This window comes from Mastomys coucha, unplaced genomic scaffold, assembly GCF_008632895.1.
Source record: "Mastomys coucha isolate ucsf_1 unplaced genomic scaffold, UCSF_Mcou_1 pScaffold4, whole genome shotgun sequence".
In the NCBI taxonomy this organism is placed as follows: Eukaryota; Metazoa; Chordata; class Mammalia; order Rodentia; family Muridae; genus Mastomys; species Mastomys coucha.
In genome coordinates this window covers 5,571,471-5,584,136 of record NW_022196910.1, presented here as the reverse complement: position 1 = coordinate 5,584,136, position 12,666 = coordinate 5,571,471, and the positions used below count along the sequence as shown (strand labels likewise).

The following is a 12,666-nucleotide window of genomic DNA, read 5'->3' as shown; positions in this document are numbered from 1 at the left end:
CAAGGCCAGCTTAGGCTACGTAGCAAGACCTTGTCTCAAGAAAAAAAAAATCTATGGTTGCACTGAAAGTGTTGACAGGCTGATTTTGTCACTTGTGGCTCTGTTTGCCACCCGTAGAAATTCAGGAAGTCTAGTAGTAGTCTGGAGCCCTGCCTCACCCCCAAACCCTTCTGCTGGATCCACCAACTTGCCTGTCTCTACCTCCTCATCCTAGACTCTCAGCACATTTCTTTGAAATGAGGGCCACAAGTCTGTGCTTGAGACACAGGCTGCTCATACACAAACACAGTTTTTGGCAGCCACATCACACTTTGGCTCCTTTGACCTTAAGGCTAAGGCCAAGAGGTCTCAAGAGTAGGTGGCCACATGCCATTTGTTTTCCTCCATAAATAGTCTCTTCTGCCCCAGGAGTGAGGTTGTTTATTTGTACCTAATTATAGATCCTCACGCTTCTTCTCCGAGCATTTTCTCCTGTCAGCCACTGGCCATTTTCACAACCTGCTGGTAGGTCCCCAGGGATAGCTGTGACTTCTCTGAGGAACATCGAGTTAGGGTTACCCAGCCATTAGTGCCCACCCTGTCTTCAAGGACATAAGTTATGTGGGAAGCACAGGGATTCTGCTATTTTGAGTCGTACCTACCCCTGCCCAAGGACATAGAAATGACTAGACACCAGGGACAGGGCTAGCCCTAGAATTTATAATCCTCTGCCAAGTACATCAGACTAGGCAGCATGTCTACCAGGCCTGCTGTGCTAGTGGCTCTCACTAGCCTCAGAGATTAAGGCAAGAATCCTCCCCTGTGCCAGTCCCTGGAATAGTTCGAGCCACTTCCTAGAGTACACCTTCCCTCTCTAGGGTCTCCATGAGGGCCATCCTAGCATAGGACAGGTCAGAGCATCCAGGGCTTCCGAGGAAGTGTCAGATCTTTGTTTTTGCCAACTGGGCTTGCCTGTTGAAGCAGCCAAATGGCATATCCAGGGGGACCTTTTCCCAGCCAACAAAGCATCAACTTCTTTGGAAATGCTTGGGGCTGTGTCCTGAAGGGCCCATTATTTTCCCAAGACAACTGATCACTTGTTTTCTTGACAATAACATTTCACACCCATTCTACATGTAGAGCCAGCCCAGTCATCACTCTGGTATATCGGGCACCCTGTGCCAGGGATGACCTGAGCAGCCTAGCTTTCCTGCTGTTCCCCTGGGCATGACCTATTGACTCTCAGCCTGGTCTGTGCATTGTTTTGTTTTGTTTTTCCAGACAGGGTTTCTCTGTGTAGCCCTGGCTGTCCTGGAAGTCACTCTGTAGACCAGGCTGGCCTTGAACTCAGAAATCACCTGCCTCTGCCTCCCAAGTGCTGGGATTAAAGGCACGCACCACCATGCCAGGCTGGTCTGTGCATTCTTGTTCTAAGTGTGTAACCTTGGACTGGGGATTTGTTCTCCAGGGTTGAGTATCCTTAACTGCAGTGGGATTATTGACATTTGTATCTGTCCCTGGGGTGGCCCTGAGAATTTGCTAAGCATAAGCCCATGAGTCATTTGGGCATAAGCTTGGCTCAAGGTACAGTCCTGGTCATAGTGCAGATGCTGTGGCTAAGGGTCCCTGAGGCTGTGCAACAGAGGCAAGACTGGGAAGGCAGCAGGGGTGTGAGAGACCTCCTGAGCAGGGCACATTTTCCATGTTACTCCTGTGGGCATGAGAATGAGGAACAAAGTTCTCCTGGCTGTGGCAGCTCCTGAGGGAAGGAAGTGAAGGGTGGATGCTGTGGAGAGTGGTTCCTGCAGCCCAGCTTGTTCCTGGATGGCTCAGAAGTCAGTCAGTACCCCAACCAACCAGGTGTGTGTGGTTGGAAGTTCTTGGCTCTGGGTTATAGGCTCTTGTCTACTAGCTCCACATCTATCCTTCTCTGAACTTGACTTGTTTTTCAATTAATTATTTATTTATATCCCAAATGTTGCCCCCTCCCAGAACTTGACATTCTTATACTGGCTACCCACAGAGTCTTGGAAGGAGCCTGTCATTACATGTCTTATGACCTAGGCCATGTGATAGTCTGCATGGAGAATAAAAGCCTGAACTGAGGAGTCTCACAGACTGTTGGATCTTGACAATGAGTCAGAGCTTGTTGGCTATCCCAGGTGATTGGAACCTGGGAAATAGGCAGGCTGGGGCACACTGGCCTTGTTCCGGAGACCTGAATTCCAGATTCTGTCTAGGCATTTTTCCAGGCAAGTTGCTCTGGACATACATTGCTTGGGGAATGTGATTGGGGGTTGGGGGCAAATCTGCAGATAAACACAGGCTCTGACTCCTGCTTTTCCTCCACTTCCCTGGTCATAGCTTTGATCCTTAGTCCTCATTCCTCAACTGAACCTCAGTTTCCTTTTCTATAAAATGGGCTGTATGAGGTGGTGTATGTCATCTTGACAGCCTCATTTTGTTCCCTCTCTTAGTAATTAGTTTGTGGATTCGGGGCGGGGGGGGGTGTTTGTTTGTAGTTTTGTTTTTGTGGGTTAGTTTTGAGATAGGGTCTCACAGTGTATCCCTGGATGACCTATACTTGTCTTCCAAGTGCTAGGATTAAAGGCATGTGCCACCATACCAGGCTTATTTTGTTTTTGAGTCTCATGAAGCTTAGGCCTGTTTCAAACTCACTATGTAACCAAGGATGATAATGAACTTCTGATCTTCTGCCTCTATCTCCAGAGTGATTTCAGGTTATACCATCAGGCTTGGCTTTATGCCCACCACACCCAGTTTAATGCAGTGCTAGGAATAGAACCCAGGGCTCTATGCATATTTAGACAAGCACTGTACCAACTGAGCAGCATCTCCAGTACTGTTTGTCCATTGAGACAGGGACTCAAAATGTAATTCAAGCTGACATTGAGTTTACTGTGTAGCCCAGGCTGTCTTTAAACTCATAGTTCCCTTGCTGCAGTCTCCCTAGTCCTGGAAGTCTAAGCATGTATCACTACGCCTGCCTCCTCATTATACCTGTCTCAGTCTTACTGTTCTTGGCTCTAAAGCAACCATCCCCGAAGGTGAAATGGGTTGGGCTCCCATCCTCACCTGTGCCCTGGGGGTGTGACCTGGCATCCTCCCATTATGTCACAGGTGGATTCAGACAAGGTAGGCAGGGGAGACCCTTCCAGCTGCGTTGAGGTGTGCTTATTTATTCCACAGGCATTTGTTGGCACTTGCTGTATGCCAGGCCCTGTGCCAGGCATGGGGATACAACAGGGAACAAGACTTCCCAAGATTCCTGCATATGGGGCAGATAGCCACAAAAAAACAAAACAAAACAAAACTAGACACGTGTGAAACTAGACACGTGAGGGTTGCAAGAGCTGGGGGCTTAGGGGCGAGGACAGAGAATGGGGGAGGCTGGAAAAGTAGAGTTATAATAGGATTGTGGAGAGGGCTTCTTGACCAGGTGGCATCCAAGGGCTTACAAAGACATGAGGTGAGGGTCAGAGAAAGAATGATCAGGCAAGAATACTCTGTGTAAAGGTCCTAAGTTAGGACTGTGCTTGGTGTATTAGGGGCAGAGCAAGGAGCCCATGTAGCTGGCTAGAGCACGTGGGAGAGAGAAGGAAGGGTAAGAGGCATCAGGACACATAGTGTTGTACCTTGTAGGCCCCAGGGAGGACCTGGGCTTTGATTCTTAGGGACTTAGGACCCATCTAAGTTCTAAGGCTCCTAAGTCCCTGACTGGGGCAAGCTATGTGGCTCTAGTGCTCACAGATGTTTTCTTGTGGCTATGAGGAGTACAAGCTTTTGGCTGGGACCTCAAGAGAAGGCTGATACTGTGATAACAGTGTAAGATGACAACCTGGCCTTTGAAGGTAGTAAGGAGTAGGAATACAGACAGACAGACAGACAGACAGACAGACACACACACACACACACACACACACACACACTTACTTTGTCCAGCAATTGAATTTATATAAACAAGCACATATACGGGGCTGAGGATGTAGCTTAATTGGTAGAGCACTTTCCTAGAATGCATGAGACCCTGGATTCTCAGCCCTAATATCAAATACACCAGGTAGGCATTTCTAGGTATTTCTCAGGTACGTAGTGAATTGGAGGCCAGCTTGGGCTACATGTGGCCCTATCTCAAAAGAAAGTACACATATAGGTATAATTCTGTATGTCTTTGGCATCTGAAGCCACTTGATGGAACCCACATGGAAACAGCATTGTATTACTGGTCCCCAGAAGCATTCCAGTGTTCCTTCAGTTACAAAGGGGATGCAGGATTGATCTTAGAGTATGAGAGGAAGAAAGAACTGAAGATGACTATGGGTGGTTGGCATGAGTACCTTTCAAGTTGAGTGAGTCATTGATTAAGCCAAGGAAGGTGAAGGTGGCCCCTAGTGAGTTGATTTGGGTAAGCAGGAGACTCTATTCTGTTGTGCTGATTTGAAATGTGGGTCTCTGTCAGGATATAAAGGCAGAGGATGCACCAATCTGCGCTTGCAGAATGGAGGTTAATGTAAGAGTCACCAGCAGTATTTGCAGCCGAAGCCTGGATAGGGTCACCTGGGGACCCAGTCATGTGGCTTCCTTCTATTTTCAAGTAGGATAGCTTGCAGCAGCTCTAAGATGGGCAGTGTGGCATCGCTGAGCACAGGAAGAGACAGTGAGCTGCTGCATGGGGACAAGGTACTGATAGTTGACCTCTTTCTTGTTGTAGTCACTGAGATGTCTGTAGGTTGGTATATTCATTGGGGGCCCCTGAGTTCCCCCTGAGGGTTCTTCCTATTATGTGCTCCTCAGCCTGCTTAGCAGAGCCAGTGAGCTCAGCCTCAAGTCTGTTGCCTGGCTGTATCTTGTCCTCTGCATCGATGGGTCCTGATCCAAAGATGGATGCACCTCCCACTCCCCATACCCTGGATGACAGTGCTCTCTGTCTGGGGCCTAGGAGGCCTTGGAGAACTGGAGGCAGAGACAGAAGTATAGATAGTACTTTCTAGGGGTTAAGTGTGCAGAAAGGAGAAAATTAGGGCAATGCTTGGAGTGGTAAAGCATGGAGAATGTATTCTTAGCCTCGCCTTTTGGTACACTCCTATAATCCTGGCACTTAGGAGACTGAGGCAGGAAGATGAGAAGTTCCGGGTCAGCAGGGCTACATTGTAAAACCCTGTCTCATGTCCTCTTACTCTCCTCTTTCTCCTCACCCCACAAAAATGTATTCTTTTCAAGAAAGAGAAATCAGACATGTAAAACTGAGCAACTCACTGTGGCTGGAGGAGGGGAAGGGGGCTACCTCTTGGTGCCTTGGGCCCTCCAGGTCTTAAAACTCCCAGGTAGGTCCTAAGTTCCCCCTGAGAGCTCTCCTACTGCTTGTCTCTCATACACTCAGTAGGGCCAGTGAGCTCAGGTTCAGTCTGTGGCCCTGCCAGGCCTGCCTCTCCCTAGGCTGGAAGCCAGATCCTGGGTGAATACTCTTTCCTGTTCCTCAGGCCTTGGGTGACCATGCCTACAGCTCCCGCCCTTGGCTCTCCACTGGTAGGCCCACCTCAGCTACAGAGTTCCACACCTCTGCTTTCAGGGACCACGAGATTTCTGACTGAGGTATCTGATTAGATGCCTACTGCTGATCACATCTGTACTGTATCCATGTGAACACGTGTATGGTGAATCCTGGGACTAAGAACAGCCCTCCCAGGCCCTAGAGCCTGGATGCCTCAGCCCCTGGAGACTTAGCCTTCCAAGCCAGGTTAGGGCTTACCTTAGAGCCTGTCACCAGTCAGTTCTCCTGCATAGTCTGTCTACTGGTGTGATGACCTGTATCCTGTATGGGGAGCTTTAATCCATAATACTTTATCTCTCCTAGCCATATTGTCCTGATAGCCATTCTGGAATAGATTTCCATTTTGTTACTGTTGTTTTGAGACACTGTCTCTCTTATGTAGCTCCGGCTTGCCTCAAGAAGTTTCTTAGGTAGCCAAAAATGACCTTTTATTTCTTCCTTTTTTTTTTCTTTCTTTCTTTTTTTAATGGGGGTGGGGCCAGGCATGTCTTTTTGAGACAGGGTCTCACTGTGTAGCCTTGAATGGCCTGGAGCTTTATACGTACACCAGGGTGGCCTCCCAAGTGCTGGTATTAAAGATCTTAGATTTCTAACCTGCCTGCCTCCACTTCCTGAGTTCTGATATTACAGTTCTGTTGTTACAGGCATGCACCACCATGCTCAGTTTATGCAGTGCTGGAGGGCTTGACCCATGGTAAGCAGACAGTCTACCCTCTGAGCTGCAGCCCTAGGTTTATATCTTCATGATTGGCTCCAGCTGCACAGGGCTAGAGACCTTTGCTGCCTGTCACTGTTACAAGGCTAACTTTTAGGCTGAAGGAAGCCATACACACAGAGATGACAGTGATGAGACCCTCTAGGAGCACTGAGTAGAGTAATCCTGACCTCAGGCAGGAGTGATGGCCAGCTGTGTCTAGGCTGCAGCCAGAACGAATGTTCCTGTTGCTCATTTAACTGTCAGTGTTACAGGTGAATGAAAGTTGGTTTGTCTGAAGCAGTTGGAGAAGAAGCATGGACAGGGGAAGAGTATTGCTTCCTGTTACTTCAAACACCAGTCCAAACTCTAATAGATATTAACCCATCCTGTGCCCTGAACAAAACCAGAGTAGTAATGACATGCTTACCTGTGTCTCTGCCTGTGTACTGCATGCTGGCCAGGTCCTGATTCTGTGTACTCTCATTTCTATCTTTCAAGTAGGCCAACTGACCTCCTGATCACACATGTAGAATAGGTTGCCCAGAAAGGTTAAGTGACTTGCTCAAGGTCACTCAACTTCTGAACTTTCTGTGACCATTCTTGACTTACTCAGCTGTCAGGCCAGGGGGTTGAAGAGTCTCCAGCCATCCTGCCTGCAGTGTGGCCTGGGATATCACCATATTCTAGCTGGGACAATCTTTCTCTGAAGACAAGAGACAAGCAAAGGCGTCTGTGCTGACTGTTTCTGAAGCTTCCATTTACCTGTGTGTTCCCAGCGTGTCTGTGGGTGGCAGAAATCAGGGAACCACCATGCAGGTTTGGTGGGTGGATATGGGAACACTGGGTGCTGCTGGATCCTCACCTCCCCCCTCTCTCTCTCTCCCTGCCCCCAAGTGGTGCTTATTGGGGACTCAGGTGTAGGTAAGAGCAACCTGTTGTCACGCTTCACCAGAAACGAATTCAACCTAGAGAGCAAGAGCACCATCGGAGTGGAGTTCGCCACTCGCAGCATTCAGGTGGACGGCAAGACCATCAAGGCTCAGATCTGGGATACTGCTGGCCAGGAGCGCTACCGTGCCATTACCTCTGCGTGAGTTTAGCTAGGGTCAAGACCTGGAGATAGCAGGGGTGTGTGGGCATGTGACATGGGAGCTTGGAAGGGTATGTAGGGGCTGAACTAGATAAAGCATGGAAAGTTTGAGACCAGGAGGGTACCCTGAGAACTGTGGAACCCAGAGGCAGACCAATATCCAGCCAATTGTGTAACCTGGCCATGAGGTTATTACTGGGTGGACAGTGAAGGTCTAGCTTAGGCCTTCCATCTTCACCCAACCTCACCCAGTCAGCCTACCTGCTTTCCTGTTCTGGCATCTTTTCCCAGTCTTAGCATACATCTTGTCTCCTAATTGCTAAGACCCACGCAGCCTGCCTCTTTCTGCACCCCTGGCCCCCCTGACAGTCTCCTCACCTTATTTGTTGTGCTTTGCGTTTTCTTCGCCATGGCCTCATCATGGGTCCTTCGTCCCCAGAGGATGGAAATGGTCCCACCTGTGGTACAGGTCTGTTTGCACAGTGGACATTGGCACTTCTGCCTGGTAGCAGCCTTTTCCCTACACAGCTGCTGTATCTTCTCCTTCTGTTGATGGCCTTTGGGTGTCTTCTATTACTGAGCATCAAATTCCCTCCTCAGTCTCTCCTGTTCCTAAAGTCCCCTTCAAAGATAGGATGACTGCTCACTCTGGGCCTTGTGCTTGGGCCATCCTCTGGGGTTCCCAAGAGGCTGCCACCCCCTCCTGTCTAAGGTTCATGTCTGTACCTACTCTGCAGGTACTACCGCGGTGCAGTGGGTGCACTGCTGGTATATGACATTGCCAAGCACTTGACATATGAGAATGTGGAGCGCTGGCTGAAGGAGCTGCGGGATCATGCAGATAGCAACATTGTCATCATGCTGGTGGGCAACAAGAGTGACCTGCGCCACCTTCGGGCTGTGCCCACTGATGAGGCCCGTGCCTTTGCAGGTAAGCTTGTGGCAGACATGCCAGTAAGTGGTAGGACTGTGCTCTGAGAACTAGACTGGACAGGTTCAGAGAAACATGTAGAAGTCCGGTACCCACCTCCTCCGGTGTCAAGGCTCATAGTCATAGTGCTTGTGTTCAGCCTCTTGTCCCTGTGTAGTCAACCTCTTGGTCCCACCTACTAGCAACAGCTCTTCGGAGCCTGAGTTGGCAGGTGGGCAGGTATGGTCAGGAGTATCATGAGAGGGATGTGGGAGCCAAGACCCTCTTATCAAGAGGGAATTTTCTCTTTTCCAGAAAAGAACAATTTGTCCTTCATTGAGACCTCAGCCTTGGATTCCACCAATGTAGAGGAAGCATTCAAGAACATCCTCACAGGTGGGTGCAGGGTCTGGGTGGGTATAAGGAAGGTGCTTTATGTGTAGGACCCAGTATAGACCTCCCTTGCCCCACAGGATTAGGACATATCTCACCCTTGCTGGCACGTGAGCACAGAGGTCCTCACCTAATCCCTGTGATATGGGCCCTTCTGAGGCTGCAGGGGAAGGAGGGAACCAGAAGCCTGGGCTAGGTAGGACCAGTTCTGTGACCTACTCCTGCCCCTGCCCACTTGCCTGTGCCTGGGAACCTCCAGGAGCCCAGCCACTAATTCTGTTTTACCGTGATGTGGTAGGTGTTCCTTATTTCGTGGTGGAGAATTGTCATTGTTTCCTATTGCTGTGATAAAATACTCTATAAAGGGGGCAAATTCAGCATTTATTTTGGCTGACGGCTCAAGGTACTTGAAGCAGCTGGTCACGTCATCCCAATCAGGAGGCTGGAGATATGTGCAAGCTACCACTTAGCTCCCTTTCTCCATTCAGCAGTCTAGCGTCCCCTGCAGGGAATGGCTCTGCTGCCCATGCCAATTAATGTCATCAAGATACCCTCCCCCCCCACGGGCATGCAGAGAGGCCCTTCTCCCAGGTGATTCTAGGTTCTATCAAGTTGAAGATTAGGAATCATCTAGCCTGTATCCTGCAGAAAAGTAAATTGCCTTCACGAGGGTACACAGCTTGCTCACTACATCCTCCCTGTTGCAGAAATCTACCGTATTGTGTCACAGAAGCAAATCGCTGACCGTGCAGCCCATGATGAGTCCCCTGGCAACAATGTGGTGGACATCAGTGTGCCACCCACCACCGATGGACAGAAACCCAATAAGCTTCAGTGCTGCCAGAACCTGTGACTGCCCTGCACCTTTACCCAGCGTGCGTGCACGTCCTCGGTCCTTGGCCAGCCCCTCACCAGTGTCCTCCCGTCCCCTCCCTTGTCCCTCTAGGACAGGCTGCTCCCACCCTCCAAGTGAGCTCCGCCTGCCAGCCCGATGGCCCAGGAAGAGCAGGAGTCCAGTGGCCTCTCCTGTCCTGCCTGCTCAAGAGAAGCTAAAAGCCCCTTGCTTATGTACCTGCTCTTGGATATTGTGGGCGTCTTGACAGGGTGGGGGGTTGATAGGATGGACAGGGCCAGCCAGAGGTGAGGAAGATGAGTGGAAGGAGCCAGCTTCTCCTGTTTTCCAAGTCAGACTCCAGGGATCGATACCTCCTTCCCTCTCTGGCCAGTTGACCCAGCTGGCCCTGCATCCCCATCCCAAACCCTCTCTGAGCTAATACCCGAAGAGCCAGGCATCAGAAGCTGAGCAGGTGGACATTCTGGGCTCTGCCTCCTGCCTACACCACCATAGCCAGCGCCAGCACGGCCTCCAGCATTCCCAGGCCTGCGCACTCCTGCTCCTGCCTGTAGATTTATGCTGGGAGAAGACACCCTTGCCCCCTCTCCCTCCTCCTCTGCACGCAGCGCTCTCCTCTACCCGTCCCTACTTCTCTGTCTCGTCTCCTTGTCTGGTCAGGAACCTGTCTGCAAGTGAAGCAATATCTCCGTGTTTTGTATATACAACTGCTCTTGTAGCCTTTGGTTTTTGTTATTGTAGAGAAACACAGATTCTTTATACACTTTGTAAAATTGACGCCAAACCCCAGCTCTCGAACTCTTATTCTCCCTGTAGCCCTTGCACTGTTGCCCGTTACTAAAATGTATAAGTCACTTCTGTACAGAAACCCACCGCTCAGCCTCTGTCTTCTTTCTCTCCACCAAGTGAAGCACCTGAACCAGGGCCCTTTTACTTGTCCCCCAAAGTAGGTTATTCTAGTACCTGCTGAAGGCAGTGGGTAAGCATGCTGATCTTGCACAATAGGGTGTAAGATGAGGATCTTGGGCCCCAAGGAGGGGAGGGTATGGAAGAAGGACATGCTGGTGACCTGAAGTGGCAGCCTTTCCTTGGAACAGTTTAAGGAGAAGTTACACCTGCCTTCCCCAATAGCTTGTAACTGGGATTGACTGACCTAGGGGCCCCCTGGTGTGAACGGGAAGCATGAGCATGCTCGCCATTTCCATCTGCTGCCAACAGTGGCCTCCTCATCTGGGGTCCTGGCAAGGAAGGCTTGCTTGGTAGCAGTGGGTGATGTCAGCCCTACCATGGCTGTCTTTACTCAAGACTGACACCTGATGGGGACAGTAGAGGGCAACAGTGACTACAAGGTGAGCAGCTCTTGATCTTCACTGGCACTTCCCAGAACCCATCTCCCTGTCAGTAAGTAACAAGATGTGTTCTTCTCCACCCCTGAAGGAAATCTTACAGTCCAAGTACAGCCAGCTGTTCTAGAAGCCCTAGTCTCTGGATGAAGAGAATCTGGGGGTGCCCTGCCTCCTGATTCTGGGATGAATGTAGCCTCCTTGTGTGTGTTGGGGGGGGAAGGAGGGGGATGGTCAATCCCATATACATCTCTCTGATCCAAGCTGGGTACAGTGGCTCACACTTGTTATCTCATACTTTGGAGGTGGTGACAGGAGATCAGGAGTTCAAGACTAGCCTCAGCTACATGAGACTCTGTCTAAGAAAATAAAATTTAAATTAGAAAAAAGAAAAACTAAAAACCCCGAAGAAGTTGGAGTAGATCTTCAGGGCATGTCACAAACCAGAACTCACCCTTGGCCAAAGCTACTGATAGGAGGTGGACTGTAGCAGACATAAACAGGAGATGGCACAGGTCTAAGACTCAGCTTGCAAGAACTGCCAATGGGGTTGGAAAACTGGAAGAACAAACTCCAAGTTGTCCTCTGATTTCCACATGACACTAAAAAAAGAAATGTATATGTCATTGGGCTGGGCCAATGGCTCTGTGTATAAGTGCTGCATGAGTGTAGATCCCAACATTCAGTAGATCCCAGAACTCACTTAAAGCTGCACCCACTAATACAAACACCTGTAATCCCAACAATCCTTTGGGGAAATGAGAGGCAGAGATGGGATATGCAGAAGCTAGCCCACGAGCTTCTGCAGGGGTAAAACAAGAAAGACCCTATCTCAAACCATGTGGAGGTTGAGGAATCCCTATAAAGCTGTCCTCTGACCTGGACTTTAGGAAAGACTATTTGCACACACAAATGTGCACCCATCAACCAACATGAAATGTTCACACAAATGTTCACACAAACAGCCACATGCAATATACACACACAAATGTGTCCGCATAGAGTGTACACACTGTTTTCACAGTGTACACATATGCACACATGAGTAGACATGTACTCACATGCAGTGTACATGCCGCACATCATATGCTTTGACTGTAAGAAATGGAAGAATCAAGCTAGAACTGATCTGGAAGCTTCCTGCCTGGCTTTCATAGTGCCAGAGCTAAGTAGAGAACTGTCATTGATAGCTCTGCCTGTAGACCCTGCGTGCTACAGTACTAACGTGTTAGGCAATATGCCCACTGGTGCAATAGTGGCATGACGTACGAGTGACAGTTTCTTTCCAATTAAATCTAAAGCCCATTCCACAGAAGAGAGTTCACATTTGGTACTGTAAGCCTAGTCAAAAGCTTGCAGCTAGAGACGTTATAGGCTCTTATAGGATGCACACGCCTGCATTCACCTACACCAGCATTGTCTCTCACAACAGTAAGTTAAAGTACATAAGCAACTCATTTTGTTGTTTGGTCAAGCTTTTAGCTGCTGTGTCCAGGTAGGGACTAGACTAGAACTGGAGGCAGAACATCCAGGGCTAAGACTAAGCCAAACAAACTGTTTTATTATAGAATTGTTGGGTTTGTAACTTATCCCACTGTCATAGTGTAGCAAGGGACTGGAGAAAACTGTACCAAGATCAACACGTGAAAGACAAAAACACAAAAGTACTGGAAATCCTTGCCCATATGCAACAAACAGAACACGCTCAAGAAAGCCCGTGAACTTGGGAGGCAGTAGTGTTTCTGAGTTTGAGGCCAGTCTGATCTACATAGCAAGTTCCAGGACTACACAGGAAAAAGCCCAAGATAGAAGAATGTGGGGAAGTAGGT

The 12,666-nt window shown here is 49.4% G+C and overlaps 1 protein-coding gene across 1 annotated transcript in view; it reads left to right on the top strand.

The window, feature by feature from the left end:
• Positions 1-10,366, top strand: part of Rab11b (RAB11B, member RAS oncogene family) — a 13,468-nt gene extending 3,102 nt beyond the window's left edge. The window contains exons 2-5 of the mRNA XM_031350026.1: positions 7,143-7,338; positions 8,076-8,269; positions 8,564-8,644; positions 9,349-10,366. Of these exons, the coding sequence (XP_031205886.1) occupies positions 7,143-7,338; positions 8,076-8,269; positions 8,564-8,644; positions 9,349-9,494 (617 nt within the window). The 3' untranslated portion in view covers positions 9,495-10,366. The remainder of the gene's footprint in view (positions 1-7,142; positions 7,339-8,075; positions 8,270-8,563; positions 8,645-9,348) is intronic.
• Positions 10,367-12,666: the final 2,300 nt, after the last annotated feature.